Here is a 19718-nt window from a genome sequence, read left to right on the forward strand (position 1 = left end):
CAGAAGAGTCATAATTATTCATGAGTTTTTTCCCAATGGGCATCTCACTTCACTTCTTGTTCGGACATTCCAACACTCGTCGTAAAAATGGGATGAAATGGGGAAACATCATAGCACTTTTTCAACATAACTAACATAAGCACTTTCAAGAAACTGCCTCGATTTTGTACATTTTTTTTCACCCTAAATTGCACGATACAACAATTATGATTCTCTCAGAAGTGACCTGATGCATCTAATCCGATGAACTTGGTACTGAACCATTCATTGTCCAGCCATATGTTTATGTTTTGTTTCGTTTTTGCGATGCCGGAAGTCACCTTCCACAGTCCCGTACTTGAAATTCAATGGGATTTTGTCGAACTTCTAGGGGTTGTATCTCAGCCATCTTGGATATTTTATATAGACAAATTTGGTTGAACGACTTATTTTTATATGTTCTACCTTCTGTCAAAAAAAAGCCTCACATTTGAAAACATCTTGTATACATAAAAAAAAAAAAAAAACATCCGTACTTAAAGAAGTTTTTTCCACCCTTAGTACAGGAGATAAAAAAAATTGATTATAGTGTCGTATTTCCAGTGGAAACGGGCCTTCAGAAAGTTTTTATGGTTTTCAGATAATTTCAAAAATAAATAAGTTATAGCACATTTTCGAAATCAACAAAATATCAAAATTTGGTTATATCTTCAAGACATCGTGAAACGTTTACCGCCAATGGACTTTTCACGAAAACCGAGCCCAGGTCCCCTCTCAAAGTTTTCACCTATCTAGTCTGGAAGTTCCAGAAACAGCCAAAATCAAGCAATTTGGGATACCCTGTATTTATGAATAGAGTCAGAGTTTTTTTAAAAAGTCGAAAAATTAGTCCTATGAGCGGAAATCGATGTGAGAAATTGCGGGCAAATTTACAGATATAATTAAAACGTAAAACGACTTTATTGGCATCTCCTAACAAAATTTAGGAATCTTCCCGATATTGCATTAACTCCAGGATGAGAAACCATTTTATGACTGACAATACTACCAAAAAATCTACATAATTGTGAAATGGAAAACAATTAAACGAATAAAGTCTTGCATTTCAGCCGTTAAAACAAACAATTTCTTCACAAAACTTCGATAGTTATCCCCGGAATTAAAAACCCCAAGAGCGAGATATTCCCGCCCCTGGGCTACACTGAGTTACCTAAAAATGAATAAATGTATTAGTTCTACGCTTATACCGCCCAAGCAAATCCAACAGACATTCAAAGCTCTCCCATTTTTTTCCCTATTACATCAAATAGAGTGCCTTTACATTCCCCATGCACGGCCGAGCGGGGCACATAAAAATACAGACTGGCGGCGGTTGTACTCAAAATTTCGCTGTAATAAAAGCGAATGAAAAACGTTTACATTAAACATAAATACATATCTTCCGCGTCCTGGCACAGACGGTGGGATTCCGGTTTCAATTATGACAAAAAACGACGGTTGATCAAGAGTACGAGACAAAGGGACTGAAACCGAAATATGGCACGAGTATTTATAGCTGAGGATGCGTTTTTCTGACGGATAGAGGATTATTTCCTAGAGAGAATTTCACCATTTCTCGTTTCTAGAAAGTTTTATGAAAAGTTTTCTTTGGAATAAATAAAAAACATGATTCCTATTTTACTCAAGTAACATTAGGAGGCTTTTGTAAGAACAGAAATCGGGGACACTGAAGTTATAAATATCCAGAGGGGTGTTCGACAGGGTTGCGTTCTGTCTCCGCTATTATTTAATATATAGAGTCATTCGGAGTAACTGAGCGCAGAGGGTAGCAGGGTGCGCAGTTCGTATATCTAGACTATGCAATGTATGAAAGAGGGGTTCATTTGGGTGAAGCAAGGACGCAGAATCGCCAAATTAGTTTTTTATAGGAATGCGCCGTGCGACGTTTCATTAACTTTTTATTTGCAATCAATCAAATTCACTAGTTTTCTTGTTAATTTTTAGCATCTCTGCAAATTCTGCCAGGTCCAAGTTCCGAATCCGACAGTGTTAAACAATATTTTATTCGATCATGCGCATATTAATCTGAATATATAATAAAAAATTTTAGGTTCTCTTAGCTGCTCAACTCTATAAGAACGTTAATTCAAATTTTGGCTTACTGGGGAAAGTGTGTGCGGGTAAGTGTGCGCACAGATTCATTACATGGGCATTTGTTCAGTGAGGGATAAATTATGACATTGTTGATTTTCTTGGTTGAGACTCGATCAATATTGTCCTATTTGTTCAGAAAAATATGAAGAGCCACCAACAGGGGAATGTATCAAGTGTTGTGTTCACCAGGAATGATGGCACGAACAATAATGCAGTGCTTGTAAAAATTCGCTTCTGTATTGACAATAAACAGCATATCTCTAATATTGTAACATTTTTATGACATTATTTTGTAATTTGTTTTGATTGTGTGGTTCACTTAGCACTGCGTTCACTTACCCCGTGAGGGTGCGCACACTTACCCGCAATACGGGGCATGTGAACGCACTCCGACTTTCACTATTAAATTTTTTTTTGCGGAAAAAAAAACGTTTTTGTTTGTTTGCTTTTTGATGTTTTTTTTATATATTAGAAAATTCTCTATCCTATGAATATTATTTTATTTTCCTAGCTTCAACATTTGAAACAGGGTATGGCTTGAAAGGCAAAAGTGCGCACAGTTGCCCCGAATGACTCTACTCTGAGGAAATATTTGCAAAAGCCCTTCATGGCGCGGAGGAAGGAATAAGGGTAATGGAAAAAGGATAAACAACATCCGATACGCAGATAATATTGTATTGATTGCTGAAAACGAACGAGATCTACAGACTCTACTACATAGATAAAATTGTAAATGAAGGAGAAACTTACGGTATCAAAGTTAATAAAAAGAAAACCAAGACAATGGTCGTTTCTAAAAACAGAACCCCCACAATACAAATATCAACTGACGGACACAACATTGAAAAAGTTGAGAAAAAAAACCTTGGTTGTCTGGTGAATAGTGCATTGGACCCAGATCAAGAAATAAAAAGCAAAATAGAACAGGCCATAACTATATTCTTGAAAATGAGAGCCTTCTTGTTTCAAGGGACTTGGACCTTTCTCTTTCGCTATCGTATGGTGAGGTGTTACGTATATAGTGTCGTGTTATACGGCATGGAAACCTGGACGCTGAAAGTTAATACCCTACGCAGACCGGAGAGCTTTGAAATGTGAAATTTTCGGTTATAAATCCCTAAGAAGTCCTAGTTTCGATTAAGGTCCAATTATAAAAGTTGTAGAACACTGAATTCTGCATCGCACGAGACCAAGCGTGTATTTTTTGGACAACCCGGTTCCACACTAATGGTCCTTAAAATTCACCAATTTTCAAAGAAATTGCCATTGGTGCCAAAAAATATTTTTTGCTTTTATTACTTCTGAAAGGGAAATTTTCAAAAGCCTGAGTTATTTTCTTGCCATAGTGGCAGTGAAAATGAACAAAATTCTGTGAGAATGTAATGTACCAAAATAAAAAATAAACCCTAAAGAAAAATAACACGGATTTTGAAAAAATAGTGGGAGATTTGTTGTGCCAAACAGTAGGCAGTTATCATTTCTCTGATTAGATTAGTGATAGTGGGTATTTTCATGACCGACCCATGAGACTGGACTCTCAAAAAATGATTCAACTCTATATCCATTATTGCGTCCTTAAAATATTTAGCTTTCGCCAAAGTAAAGAAAATTGGAGATAGATCTGGTAATCTTGGGTGCCATTTGATCGTGCCATCGTTGAAATCAATATCCGGCAAAGTGGATCTGAGATATCGTGTGACTTCCCGCACATCCTTTTGAAACCACCAGTAGTACCACAAGGTCACGACAAGCGTACGACTCGAAAGTACACAATACCCTTTTCCCATCTTCTCCCTACCCTACCTTTAAGTCTAGTGGGTGAGAACTAGTACCAACGATGATCTAGTGATAAAATGTGGTAGGTACCACTGCAGATATCACCGAAATAGCTGGTTGGAAGAATTCGGCATTCTAGATTAATCATTGTGGTGGTCTCTTCCATGATATACAAGACACTTGTTGAGATGTATCCGAAAAACCAACGTTGAAACGAATATTTTACAATTCCTCTGAAAATTACCTTAATATTGAGTTTTTCTTGCATGGAATCGAATTGTCCAAAAAATAACCGCAAAAATTTTCGAATACAAAGATACATTTTGGTAGTTAACATTGACACCAAGCTCATAAAGGTATCTTATATTTGACAATAATTAGTTTGTAGTTCTCTGCTGAAACTGGAATTCACAAATTAACAAGTAGTTAAATTATTTCAGACTCATGAAAGTTAAGCTTAGAAACCTGTAAAAATAAGCTTTGGATTATAAATTCTCGTTCTTTCTTCGAAAGATATCCACCTAGATGCTTTTGAACTTCTGCTGTTTGGTTGCACTTGCAACCTCAAGATTATTTTACTAATTTTCGAATTACGACTGAAACTGTCTTTACATATGCAGTGCTAGTCACTAACTTGTAATAGATTCAGTAAAGCTCGATTTCACAGTCCAGGCCTAATCCCTTTTCAACATTAATATGAGTTCAACCTGTCAAAATTGAATGAAGCTGTCAAAATTAACTGGGTTCAAACCTGAACTGTGCAAGCGGACCAAAATCAAACACATTTTTTTGTTGTGAATATGCTCGAACGGGTAGATAAGTATCTCAATTTGTCCAAGAGTAATTTTCTATCCAGATCATCTTCGATGAGTTCCTAGTTCCTAGAGAAATGTCATTTTATAATGATGGAATTTCCGTATTTTAGTTTAAGAATTCTGGTCATTGAAGACTGCCTAATTTCGATTTCCCTAGCTATGACCCTAATGGGAACATGAGGATTTTCTTGAACAGTACATTAATTTTGACATCTTCAGTGAGGGAAATCCGACAAGGTTTACTTGTTCTTTTTAAAGGCCCATTTCACCCAAACTATTTTTCAATCTCGCTTATATGGTACTTGACGACATGGGCGGTAAATCAAAACTTCATTTTGTGTTCCTTTCCTATCTCCGTAGCCAATCATTAGTAAAATTTCGTTTTTTCTCACATAACAACAAACCGATAAATATCTAAGCTAATCTTCACTGGATACTATCCTACTCTTCTTACTTGTTTTCATTTAATTTTTTCGTTTTGCAACTAATAAACAAATATCTTTTGATATTCCATTCTCTAACTGCCTGAATTATTATATCATTGAGATGAATCAAACTCCTTCTTTTTGGAATTGATTGATATTTGTTAAATATCTTTTTAAGGACAAGGAATAAGAATGTCATATTTGGTACGCATATGTTACTTGATGCACCCTTTAAGAATAGTCAAACAAAATTCGGATTGACAAAAAATTATCTCTGATGTCATGTCCCAAATTTCTGCCACATTTTCTCACATCAGAAGCAGCGGAATGTAAAATACTAAACCTTAGAACATAAATACATGGAATGGCCATCCAAGTGCTTCGAATGTATTTGTTATGGTACACACATCTCTGTCTATAAATTTATCTACGTTTTCGTATAGAAATTTGATGTGACAATGATGTCAGAGTCAACTGTCTCAATTGTGATTGGCAACAACAAATGATTAGTTTCCATTCCTTGTATCTATATGTTCCGTCTCTGATTCTCTGAATTTATTCCAAGTCACTCATACTGTAAAATACAACTGGGACGATCGGTAAATTATCATATAGACTTTTTCCCATCTATACCCTGCCGTCTGGCTCTGTTTGCTCTGAACCAAACTCGGAATGAATTGTGAACGACGCAGTCAGCCATATAAGCCAAATTGGGTATGACGGGATCAAATATTCAATTCTACAGGTTCATACATCCCAATCATGCATTCAGGTTCATCAGCAGGAGACGATACTAGGTACATAGCGAAATGATTGCTGCAGATATGGAACTCGATTTGAAAGATGTACTAGCTAACGCAGAGGGGTTCCGATATTTGTCAGCGTCGCTATTGCATGTGTCCCCATTTGTTGGGAGGGTTAATGAAAAATTATGCTTTCGATCACGAATCGGTTTTAATGAAGCTCACTAATTCGATGTTAAATTTCTTGTTGGAAAGGCATCTTTTCGATTTATACACACCATTTGAACTTTAGAGATGTGATCTTGAGTTAAGAATTAAACTTCATGATATCATTAATGAAGTGTTTGACCTTCGGATGCCTTTTGCATTCAGAAACACGTCTGGACATACTCCAAATAGAATGGTTGTTTTCCTTTGGAGGTATTCCATCCCTAGCAATTTGTACCTCATGTCTTGTCATGTTGTACCGCTAGTGTCTTTGGAGAATGGGGTTAAGGTTAATGGAGTAATTTTCTTCCCATGATGTTCCAGACGTGTTATATGGGTGGTCTCGTTGGCTCTTATAAATACCAAAGGGGTTTTTTTCCATAAGCATCAGCCCTTCATACCATAATTTCGACAGTGTGGTGCTTATACCATTGCAAAAAAAAATGAGAGTCTTGTCCTTATACCTTGCACGACCATCATGAATTCATCGCTAAAGATCATGTTTAGAAACAAGCCAGTTGATCACTCAAGTGCCTAGGGGAGAGAGATAGGTGCAAACTGAGGATGTTATGAAGTAAGTCCAAAACTTCTGATCCTATGCTCTGCAAACCATTGGTCTACTATTGACCTTGTGATCCTAAAGGAATCTCTCAGAGCCATAGGCCTTGTCACTATTAATGACAAAACACAGTAGACTGTTCCTATATCAGTCTTACTCGGTCTGAGATTGACTTACGAGGATATATTGAAAAGTTCTTAGCCTACTATAGAACCAAACAAAATTTTAATGTCAATATATTTTATTACTCAACATATTCTCCTCTTGATTGGGTACATTTATTACGGCGAAACTGCAACGTCTCTAGACCTTTAAAAAAATTGTTTCTCCTTGCTCTGCAAACCAGACCTCCACAGCTTTTTTAACTTCCTCGTTGGAAGAAAATTTACGACCTTTTAAACTTTTTTTCAGTTGTGGAAAGAGATGACAGTCGGATGGAGCCAAATCTGGCGAATAAGGATGTTGTTCTAGTAATTCAAACCCTAAATCACGAATTTTTCACATGGAAATATGAGATTTGTGTGCAGTGGCGTTGTCTTGCAAAAACATAACAGCTTTGGATAGCTTTCCGCGTCTTTTCTCTCTGATTTTTTCCCGTAAAGTGGTCAGTTAGACTGAATAGTAATCTCCCGTTATTGTTCCACCCTTATCCAAAAAATCAATCATGATAACTCCATGTCAATCCCAAAATACTGAAGCAAGAACTTTTCCAGCAGATTTTTGGGCACGAAACTTCTTAGGTCTTGAAGAAACAGAGTGTCGCCATTACATCGATTGTTGCTTTGTTTCTGGATCGTAGAAATGTACTCAAGTCTCATCCATAGTAACAATTCGGTTTAAGAAGTCTACATCGTTTTCAAATCGAGCACAGATCGAACGCGATGCTTTTACCCTTGCACCCAAACATTTGGGATCCATTTTGTAGCAATTTTTCTCATGTCCAAATTGACGTGAATTATGTGATGAACGCGTTCGTATGAAATATTCAGTGCTTCAGATATCCGTTTTAGCCCAATTTGACGGTCTGATAAAATCGTCTCATGAAGTGCATCGATATTTTCGGGGACTGACACAGAAACTGGCCTTCCCGATAGGTCATCATCTTCAATGGAAAATTTACCTCTTTTGAAGCTTGCAGTCCAACTTTTCACGGTCGCATACGAAGGGCACTGATTACAAGGGTATTTAGCATATCCTCGTAAATCTGCTTACCTCTTAATCCTTTTGAATACAGGTACTTGATGATGGCTTGATACTCCAATTTCGGTGGACATCTTCTTTCTTTTAATTTATTGCGTAACTCTGGTTTACCTTTTTCACCTCAAACTTCACACTGAGACTTCTAATGATTGTTCGTTTCTATGGTAACGCAATATTTCTTTTATATGCATGGAACTGTCTAGGCTAAATAGATATCATCACATCCTCGTAAAAGGATACTATTTTGACTACAAAAAATTCCACAAGAACTGTCAATTGATTTATAATATTAATTAGACAGCAAATTCAGAAAAAAGCTGTTCACAAGTGGTGTTTATTGTTCAGTTCATTGTACTGAACCAATGAAAAATGCCCTAGAGTCTTCCACTCTTCCCATTGAGGAATGCATGAATATACTTCGGTGCTGCAAGAAAATTCCCAACTTGCATAGCCTTATCCAATGAGAATTCGAACTCGATAGTAGAAAACATAACCCCTACGATTCCTTCACTCGCTGAACGACCGAAACGCGTCTGAAATACGAACGAGACGTTTTCCAATTCTTGGAAAAAAAAAACGTTAAACGAGCTCGCCCATTTTTCCGAAAACAGCAATAATTTCTACGTGCACTCCTGAATAGCAGTTTACTGCTCGATCGGTAATGGATAATAAAAAGCTAACGGTTGCAAATAAAAGATACACGAACTGGGATTTTAGAGCAGATAAAATTAAAACTGTCTAATCAATAAATAGCTCGGCACTCCTGTGCAGATTCGAGTTTCTAACATAAACTTCCAGAAGAATGTTACCAACGTTGCAGATTACTTCCTACAGCTCTCCCGGAATGATCTCATAGAATAGAACTTTCCTTCCGTTGGTGGAAATTTTCAATTAGGATCTTTTGAGGCATCTACTTACTTTGAAGAATTCATGGCTTTGTGGGAAAATGTAGCTGGGAAAAATTACTCTTTTGTTTCACCCAATATTTTTCATTTTCCATCCATTGGTTGCAACAATTTTGTTCATCGATTTTTGTGGATATTCGAAAAAGGCATACTACAATCTACACTAATAATATTTATTTAATACAAGATGAGTTACCACGAATTAATCCACCTTAAATGTGTATCCTACGTGACTATACGCTCTTGCAAATGTGATGTTGTTATTCATGTAAAAACAAAATTATGATATGATATGATACCTAAGAATACATAGCTCCATTCAGGAAGATTAGATATGAAAAGAATCAAAAATATAATTTCTTTTCACTGAATCATTAAGAATTTACTCCTAGTCCTGTTGAAGTTTGTTATTTGAAAGCTACAAAGAGTGAGTGAAAAGTAACACAAAAAAGTTCACATGTTTCTTGTTTACTGTGTTTCAGAAAAATGCTGGAAATCGTCAGTTTTTATTTTTATGAAGCAAATTTTCATGTATAATTCAAAAGTTTGTTATGTACCCTCTACATGGGGTGGAGTCTTTGTGCCAGAAATGGATAGGGATAGGGCCTCAAAAGAAGGTTTTCGATAACAAATCAAAAACGCATTCACTTCTAAATTTTATGTCATGGACCCCAAAATACATAAGAACGTTAAAATTCGAATTCAATATAAGTTTAACCATTTCATCCTATAATGAAAAAAGATTTATGAGAAATGCCATCAACGACCAAATTATCATCAGCTACAGAAGATGATCCAATTTCTGGTACCAAAAGTTAGGGTTACCAATAAAAAAACTGAATTATCCTCCATTACATGCATTACAAATTCCTCAATTAGAAATGTTATGTAATTTAACAAAAAATGTACCTGAGAATTTCTCTTAATATGAATTTTGTGCTGTACTTTTTACTGACACTGTATATCAATAGCTTCATGCAACTAGATTATCAATTGATTCTTCATTTTTAATCACATTGGATAACTTTTTTCAGGTGCATCTTTGTGAAGCTGAAGGTTTACCGGATTTCAATGGAGCTTCGTCATTTCACAAGAAGCAACTAGTTATAGTGAAAAGCTTATGGAGGGGTTGTGGTGATTCGAAGAGGTGAGTAATCCATGATTTATGGCATGCATTATAATAGGGTCCAAAAGCAAAACAACAAGGTCTCTAAGCGGACAGTCAGGAATCAAAAGAAAAGCTAACAAGCTTACCTGCCTCAAAGGGAAAACAAACGCTACTTACTAGCCCACAGTAGTTTCTGTGGTATAGGGAAATGCACCTACATATGAGAAAGAGTTTCAGGAGAAGAACACTCTGCGTGGAAATTTCCAAAAATTTTCTTCGAAACTTAAATATAACAACGGAAATATCTGGAATATGCTGCACCTTTACTGGATTCCTTAAAGGGCAACGTGCTTCAGGAAGCACCCAATGGAAATGGGCTCAGCAGAAAATGACCAGTGCAGATTTTGTAGGGAGCAGGAGGAAACTCTGAAGCACCTTGGTGACGGATAACCTTGCCATTACTGGCCAACGCAAAGGATTCTTTGGATAAGAAACTTGTAGGAAGTGATATCCTTGAAGCCATCTCAGTCCGAGCTGTAGAGTACTCATTGGCGAAAACAGCTCTGCAGTTCAATGAAACCCCCAACGATCAGCTTATGGGAATTATATCCTCAAGTTTATTCTTCACAGTGAAATCAATGAGTAGTTCATATTATAAAAAATCTTGTGGATAGGGTCCAAGTTTCATTTAGAATACTTAATTGGAAGAAAGGAAATTCAGAACAGATTTTCTCGAAAAAATATGGTAACCTGGATACGAACAAAAAAGCCTCCACATTTTCGAGTTATTATCTTAATAGATATCCAATTGGAAAATAGGTAACAGTATTCCAATTTCAATTCTGAATTCTTTTCGGAATGAACAATTTCAGTGAAATCTAACCTAATGGATTATCCAGGTTACCCATTCCTATGTTATACCTCTGGAAAATTTTTGATTGATTCATTGCGGTCGTAGCGTACCACGTGTCACCGTATAATACAATATAACAGGACTCCGCCATTTGTGGTATTAGGAACTACCACTTAGGGCCTGTTCCGATATTGCTGTTAGTACTGGCCCGCAATCGAATAACAATAGAACTCGAACGACTGGGCCAATAGGCATCGTTTCTGAAATACTGACAGTACTGTTCAGCAATATCGGAACAGGCCCATAGTATTCGGGACAATATGCGAGGGATGTGAGATTATTAAATTTCAGCTTGTATGCACATGCCCATTATGTTGGAAACCTACCTGAAAAATTGAATTCGGCTGACAAATGTTCCGTTCCTATGGAGTTTAAATTGAAAAATTATGTTTGCTCGTTATCGAATAACAGAATAATTCATATTTTAAACGTTAGGACAAAACGGCATGTTTTGGTAGTCGAAATTTTTATTTGGCTCTTGCGAAAATTGCAAAATGGGATTATTCACCGATCGAACTCGTTAACTTCGGGATAAGTGAGTATGAAAATTTTATTTCGGGAAATTGAATTGGATGAGGGTGAATGGAATTGTATGTTGGAATGAGAAATTAAAAATTTTTTACCAGAATTTCTACATCAAGCTTCATAAAACATTTTTATGGGTTTATTCATCATTATTTCTCCATTTCCTTTTCAGAATTAGCATGCTTTTTCTGGTTCTTGGTTTTGCAAAATGGCGAATGCACTATATGTTGTTTGCGAAGATAACCTTTTTGTAACAGAAGACAGATCTCATCAAAATAAATTATTCCACTGTGTTAATCATCCAGGATAGTAAAGGTATCATCCCCAAAGTCAAATGCGAGTCCATGATAGCTAGGATAGGAGTTAGTAGGTCTTATTATTTCCAAGATTTCAACCAACATATCAGTGACATCATATGAATCTTCAGTACAATACACCCAATGGAATTGTAATTTATTTTTAGGGTACAAATATTACAGTTGCAAGATTATTCTTCCAGAAAATATTTTCTACGTGACTTTGAATGATCTGACATCTATTGACATCTATTTTGTTAATCGAAAAAGCTACACTAACAAAAAATACAGAGCGAGTCTTTGACTCGTACGAATATTTCAACCGTAGAATCTAGAGGTCGGAAGAATCACTTTTTTCTTCCCCATTTTTTCCGAATCGGCTCGGTTCAGGAGATACAGGTTGTTGAAAAACCACACAAAAAATATTTGTTTTAGTTGTATCTCACAATTTTTTTCGAATGAAATGAATTTCGGAAGAAGTTTTTCATTTATTCGATGAATCTTTTTCGAACACAAGACGTCTTCCAGTTTTCTCATTATGACAATTAAGTACCATAAAAATACCAAAAATTCAAAGAATCCATCAACTATGACCGTTTTGTAATATAAAATTCTTTTTTCTCGTACAATGCGCCATTTTCGAGTAATTTGAAGTTAAAAAAAAATATCCGTGAAATTCGAAGAATCGGGTACTTTGACCGAATGCAACTCTTTTGAAAAAAACACAGATGTGTAGTGTCACAGATTAAGCTATTTATTCTGAAGGTAATTTTGTTTTTCCAGGGGCGGCATGGCTCATTATGAAAACTTAAAATGGCTATATCTTGTTTCAGAGCTAAATCGGAAAAAACATATAGGAAAAGAGCATTTCTTTCGATCTCAAGAATCTACTATTACAATATTTGTACGAAAAAAAGACGTACCCTGTATAGTACGAAATAATTATCGTTATACTTTTCCAAATCATTGTCAACTAAATGTTCAAGACTATCGAGTAATATATTCGGGGTCATTTGAAGAACTCAGTGTCTCCAGAAAAGGAGGTGAACATTGTAGAAGAATTTTGTATAGCTTTCAATATTTTTAGTTTCAAATTGTATCCATTTTTACGCATGGAAGAACTGTGCGGACATCTTGGAACATAGATGCATGGAATGGAAAATAAATATTTGTTGTTGTCCAAAGACTGATGGAGTGAGAGAGTTGCTTAGTGTCGCTAATCAAAATTAAGACAGTTGACTCGGACATCGCTGTCACATCAATTTTCAATGCGAATAGATAGGAAAGTATACAGGGTGGGTGAGTTTTGGGGTGGAATAACGAAAAAAGAAAAAACCCTCAGACAGGTCAAATTTTGTTGAAAGGGTGTTCAAATGAGTTTGATATCACTAACCCTCTAGCCGCAAACCCTAACAGCTCTCATTTTTTAATAGGAAAAAGAGGTCGAGGAGCACCTTGTTGGAAAGGCAATTCATTTTTTTTTCCATCGCTTTATTATTATACAGAGTAACTCACTATTCCATCAATAACTTTCACAGGCCGAATTTGGATCTTTGAGATGGAAAAACCGCTCGAACGGATAAAAAAATTAGTTCGATATCACTACCCCTCTAGCCCCTACCCTAACAGCAAATTACCTTTTGAACAAAGCTACTCGACCTATTATCTCTATTTAAAAATAATTACTCTAAGTGGTAGCGGCTAGAGGGGTAGTGATATCGAATTCATTTTTTGACCCGTCTGAGTGTTTTTACATCTCAAAGATCCAAATTCGGCGTGGGAAAGTTATTGATGGAATACTGAGTCACTCTGTATAATAATAAAGCCATGAAAAAAATACACTCATGCAGGAAATTGAATTGCCTTTCCAACAAGGTGCTGCTCAACCCCTTTTTCCTATTCAAAAATGAGAGCTGTTATGGGTTGCAGCTAGAGGGATAGTTATAACAAACTCATTTGAACACCCTTCTTTGTACCCCTTTCAACAAAATTTGACCTGTCCGTGCGTTTTTTCGTTATTCCATCAAAAAGCTCAACAAAATTCGGCGTGGAAAGTTATGGATGGCCCACCTTGTATAAATTTATCCATTTAACGACACTGATTTAGTGTTGCGCTAGATAGAGAAGTATCAAATTTGTGGACGACAACAAAAGCGTTCGTAGCACTGCAATGGCCATTCCATGTATCTATGTTCCAAGGCGGTCATCAACCTGAGGTTGGTAACTTAGAAGCCGAAATTTCGTGAATTTCTCAGAAAATTGTTTGGGTAGCAACTTGGAAGGAAGTAACCGTTTTCCGGGTTTCAAAAAGCCTTTTCCGGAAATCATAACATCGATTCATTTTCAATCGATTTCATTCTGAATATCCATCTTTGAAGCAACCTAACTCTTCAACGAAGGGCTTTCGTCTCACTTTGAGGTTCTGAACCTAATATCCAAATTTATTCCAATTAATCCTGGGACACCCTGTATATTCGAGTGACAACCTACAAATCTCACCTATCCAGATGCGTAGATACGAGGGAATCGATAGCAACCCTCTCGCTTTCCTATAATCGAATCTGGGACATTGTTGACACACTAATTCCATTTATCACGTCCTAGAGGACCGTTGGAAAGTGCAGACTAGGCCGAATATCCTTGCACCCCCGTTACGTCCGCGGATCATCTCGCGCATACGGATGAAAAGATGAAAAATCGAGAATGCTGGAGTGCAGTGAAGTGCAGCCAGCGCGAAAAATCAATAGTTCAAATCTGAAATGCAAATTAATGGCTAAAATCGCTCATCGTTAACGGAAAGCTGCCATTTCGCATTTCCATAATGGCTCGTCGGAAAAGTGCTCACATATCGAGTTTGTAATTCGATAAGAGATGGGCTTGCCGATTCCAAGGTTTCGTGTTTCGCTCCATGGCCGTGAGTTTAAGGGTTGGGGAAGTTTGCGATGTGCGGCTAGTGGGAACCGAACGGGGGAATTCTCGGAATAGCGAGCTGGTTTTTCGAGGAAATCGTGTTTTTTATATCGATGAATGTTTGTTACCCTTTTCCCGTTTTGTTCTTTACTGAAACAATCCAAGCAGAATACCCAGTATTAATAAATTTATTACGACAATTTCGACAAATCTTAAGAGTACCCTACATGTAGTTTCAGGACCTCCTGGAGGTAACGTACTCTGATTATATTGCCTCTGATGAATAGAATAGAATAGAATAGAGTTTATTCGTAAATCACAATATAAACTCATTACAACTGTTGAGTCCGATATTAAATATCAACTGTGCACAGTTCGTACAAACTAATTTTATTTTCTTAATATGTACCACAAATTGTCCCCTTAAAATCCTATCAGCACAACCCACTCAAGACAATACCAAAATCAACCGACAAAAATACAAAAATAAGCCCTCCACATAAAAACAATTGATTATCTATCTATAATATTAACCACAGAAAATTTTCATGAACATAAGATGGTGATGAATGGACAATCAGAAGAAAATAGAAAAACTGAAATGACACGACTGCAATCTGCATCGTAAAGCCATGTAAATTCAAATTCTACAAAACCGAATCGTTACATATTAAGTCACATTGGTTTTTTTTTTTTTTTTGTCAAATCCGAGCATTTTGTAATTAGATACACATTCTTTTAACTGTTATTTATTATCCTGTGCACCTTTGTTTTTTCATAATTAATTATCCATTCTTGTAGTGTTTTTTTGAAGGAAATTTTATGCTTTTTATTCTCTAATTCTTGGGGCACTAAATCAAATATTCTGGGGGCAATATAACTGCAGCATCTCTGGCCTATTCTCTTAATGGATCTTGGACGTTCAAAAGCACGTGCCATTGCTCTTGTTTGGTGTTGATGCTGCTTTTTTTTGACAGGTATTTTTCCCTCAAAAACATTCAAAATGATCCTGTGTGCAAAGAGTTGCCTGACATCGGGTACTCTGGCCAACTCATAAAGTGCTTTGGGGGGAAGGATATCTTCTTTTTATGGATCACTTTCAAGAAATATTTTTGAATGACATCCAATCTCTTTTTATGGCAGTCTAGTACACCACCCCAACCAATTATTCCATATGACAACTGTGACTGTACCAGAGCATTGTATAGGATGTTAAGATGTTTCAAGCTGTCAATTGTTTTCCTCACAAATCTGAATTTATATAAAATTCCCCTCAACTTTTTTGTCAAATATATCATATGAGCATCCCATTTTAAATGTTCATCGATCATTACGCCAAGGTTCTTCACAGAGGATGTTTTCGGAATCGTTAACTCATCGTCCAAGTGTATGTCACCAATATCTTCTGCCACAGCTTTACTCGATTTGAACGGTATGTATTTTGTCTTGGCTAGATTGAGAGTAAGTTTATTCAGTTGTAACCATTTTACTATCTGACCAAAGTCGCGAATCACCACCCTCCTCAAGTCTGACCATGATGTACTTTCGTACAGAACTACAGTATCGTCTGCAAAGCTCAGAATATCACCATCAACTTCCATCTCCAACAGCCCATTCATGTATATAAAGAGAAGCGGACCAAGAACGGTGCCCTGTGGAATCCCGAAAGTAATTAACCTTCTTTTACTAAGCTTGTCATTTATTTCAACCATTTGCTTTCTATTGGAAAGGTAGCTATTGATCAGTTCATAAATCGATCCCCGAAACCCATAGTTGTATAATTTTTCCATCAACTTCTCATGACTGACTGTGTCAAATGCTTTCGCCAAATCGATGAACACAGCTAAATTTGGCCTGCTTTTATCCAAATGGCTATATATCTTAGTTGTTAATTCTCTTATGGCGTCCTCAGTTGAGATACCCTGACGGAATCCAAATTGCCTTTTTGATAATATGCTATACTTGTCTAAATAGCTCATTATTCGGGTTTTTAATAACTTTTCAATGATTTTTCCTATGTTGGAAATTAGAGTTATTGGCCTATAATAAGCCTAAATAATAGCAAATATGACCTTCTTCAATAAGCAATAGCCCCTCATATCATAATTCCGACGTGGTGGTGCATATGCGTTTGCACAAAAAATTCACGTTTTCTTACAATTTCAAATATAAAATTATGCCCCCACCCCAGAATCACTACTGGAACCGCTACCTCACTGAGTTCGATAAAATTTCGAGATTTATTAGAGAAGAGTTGCTCTTTTAGAATATGAATCACATTCAGATCTATGATGTTTTCCTGAGAGATACGCGTTTTGAAATTACGAAAAAGACGGGGTCACTCTAAAATTCCTCAAAACCAAGCGGTTGCACTGAGCCCGATGAAATTGAGAAATTTATTACTAGAACAGTTGATCTTTCAGAATATGTATCACATACAGATATACGATGATTTTTCTGGGAGATACGCGTGTCGAAAACTGACGTTCAAAAATTCCCAAATGTTTGAAAGTAGTTTCCTTTCGAACATATAGTTCATTGACTTTTATTTTACCACTCGGTTGGCCATGGAAATTTGACACATTCCACTCTTCACAGTACGAAAATTTCAGGTTATGCCGCTTGTCAAAACATTTTTAGGTTTTAAATTCGCGCTTTGTTGTTCGTTCTACGTAAAAGTCTCTGTAATTACCTACGTATTTTATCAAAATACGAATCACTTTGGAAAACATCTGACGAACATAATTGACGTTTATACAAACTGATTGAAGGAATACCAAATCTAGTTATTTGTATGTAAAATACAAGAGATCAGTTTTTAAATATATTTATTTTTGCTATGGAAGAAAATTGAATCATTGACGCATAGCATGCAGTAGCTTGAAGAGAGTTAATGTTGGTTATCTTCTTTGGACAAAGGTGGAATACGTTACATCAGTGCAAATTTCAAAAAAATTAACCCAGTGAAAGGGAATATGTATCTTTTGATTATGATAAGGATTACAAGAATGTTGAATTCTTAAACAAAAAATCATTTTGCATGGATGGAAGTCAAAATAATTAGGGAATGTTTCAAGGCAAGAGGAAATTCATCTTTAAACAAAAATTTCACATGAATTAACAATTAACAGAACAACCGGCTCATATTTATGCCTGTTTATTTTTAATAATTTGATATAATATAATAATAATAATTATATATCTATCGATCCCTTAAGGCATTTACAACGTATAAGACAAGTCAAACGAAAACTAGAAAAATTGATTTTCTGGAACTTATTCTACGATGACGCTCATTGAAAATCCTGTTGTAACTTTTCGCATTCGTTCAACTCTAAATAAAATTCTCAAAAGCCACCACTTTTTTGGATCTCCCAATAGAAGGAAATTCTTTGTCATACTCTTCATTCATAGTCTTTCTGATCGTGGAAACATTCAGCTAAAATATAAATCGTTTAGATTCAGATGGAATTTACTTATATTGAATATGTTCGCTACCGTCTGATTTATTGTAGATATTAGAATAACATGGTTACCTACTATTTAAATGAGCGGACCTGAATTCTAAATAGCACTTCCTGAAGCCCTGTTTCCTCTCTTTAACAATCACTTTCGGCATTATTGTAATATTAATTATTGATATTAGTTGTGGCAACGGCGTTATGACATTAACGACATTTCTTGAGTGCCAACCTTAATTCGTTCTAGTTACAAAAACTTGAGAAAATTATTTAATGGCCAACCGAGTGCTAAAATTAAAGTGAATGGAGTATATACAGGGTGGGCTTTTTAAAACGAAACAGACGAGACAACCACATTAATTGTTGAAGAAAGTAATTACCAATAATAATTATTTCGTTGTCTATTGTTAACAATTAACGGTTACCATCGTAACCACAGGATGAATTAGTCAAATAATTGATGATTTCACATAGCATGGCTATCGGAATGACTGGTACTGTACGAAATTCAAAATTAAATATCTCGAAAACGAATGCAATAAATGAGAAAAAAATTAATACGCTGAATTCAGGATGAAAAAGCCTTTCAATTGAGGTATCACTCACCCTATCTTTTCTATTCAAAATTTAGGGGTTGTTGTTCTAACACTAAGGCTAGAAGCGACATAGTTGTGAATTTGACCTCAAAAGTAGTCCCCCTCGGAACAAAAATCGACGTGTCCGAGCATTTTTTCGAAATAAATTTATTCCACCCGTTATCTCGTCTGTTTCGTTTTAAAAAGCCCACCCTGTATACCTATTTTATATCAACAAACACCTCACACACTTTGAAATATAAAATTATGCATCCCCAAAATCGCTCCTGGAACCGCCACTGATATGACAATAAGTCTTTTAGGCTGAGGTGTTTTCGAGTAACAAGCCTCCCTTTCCCTTTACTTCTGACAATCTAAAATCAACATCAACTCACCGTTCGAAAGGGAAGTTTGAGATCCAAGAGGAATCCATAAAATGGATTGAGCAGATCAGCATGCCATACCTGGTCGAACGCCTAAGCAATATCTAGTTGAACTATAGAAATGTATTGTGCTACTCTAAATATGTGTATGTAAGTAGGTCTGTGGTTGATCATTTTCGGCCAATCCCCTCTCACCTTAAGAATGGTGTCCCTTCGTGTATAGGCCTTAACAAGGGATAAACAGAATATATTCACCAGTTTCCTTGATGTTCCCGCATCAACAGAACAGCAGAGAACTATCAGTTATTCGATACAATTCCATTTAAATGAGTATTAAACAGGTGACCACTTAGAGCATCGCTCACCAAGCTTACTTATTCAATATTTTCACTCCGAGCTCAGTATATTTCCACTTATTCCTTTTTTGAAAACGTTAATATTCCACCACTCCCCATATCCGATTGAACCCACCATTTCTATGGCAAGAATCCCCACGAATAAAACCAAATGTCCTTCAAGATAAGAACACTAGACTTCCTCTGTATCGATGCCGATTCGAGATTTATTATCTTTCATTCATACGCAGTTTTACATAACGCAGATTCCATCCTCCAAATCCTTGCTTTATGTCACCCCTTCCTGAGGCTTCAAGTTGGATCTTGCACCCTCCGCACTCTCGCCGTATCGAGGCCTCTCCACAGGCACACAAAGTAATCTAATGGTGCCCGCGAAAATCCTTCTCAAGTTCCTGATTTTCAGGGTATTGTTAGCAGCATTCCTGAGC

At 36.3% G+C, this 19718-nt stretch overlaps 1 protein-coding gene across 1 annotated transcript in view; it reads left to right on the forward strand.

Moving 5' to 3' along the window:
• Window positions 1-19718, forward strand: part of LOC123320158 (discoidin domain-containing receptor tyrosine kinase B-like) — a 364297-nt gene that overhangs the window by 305359 nt on the left and 39220 nt on the right. The window contains exon 11 of the mRNA XM_044907363.1: window positions 9798-9910. Within this exon, the coding sequence (XP_044763298.1) occupies window positions 9798-9910 (113 nt within the window). The remainder of the gene's footprint in view (window positions 1-9797; window positions 9911-19718) is intronic.

Source organism: Coccinella septempunctata, chromosome 1, assembly GCF_907165205.1.
Source record: "Coccinella septempunctata chromosome 1, icCocSept1.1, whole genome shotgun sequence".
NCBI classification, from domain to species: domain Eukaryota; kingdom Metazoa; phylum Arthropoda; class Insecta; order Coleoptera; family Coccinellidae; genus Coccinella; species Coccinella septempunctata.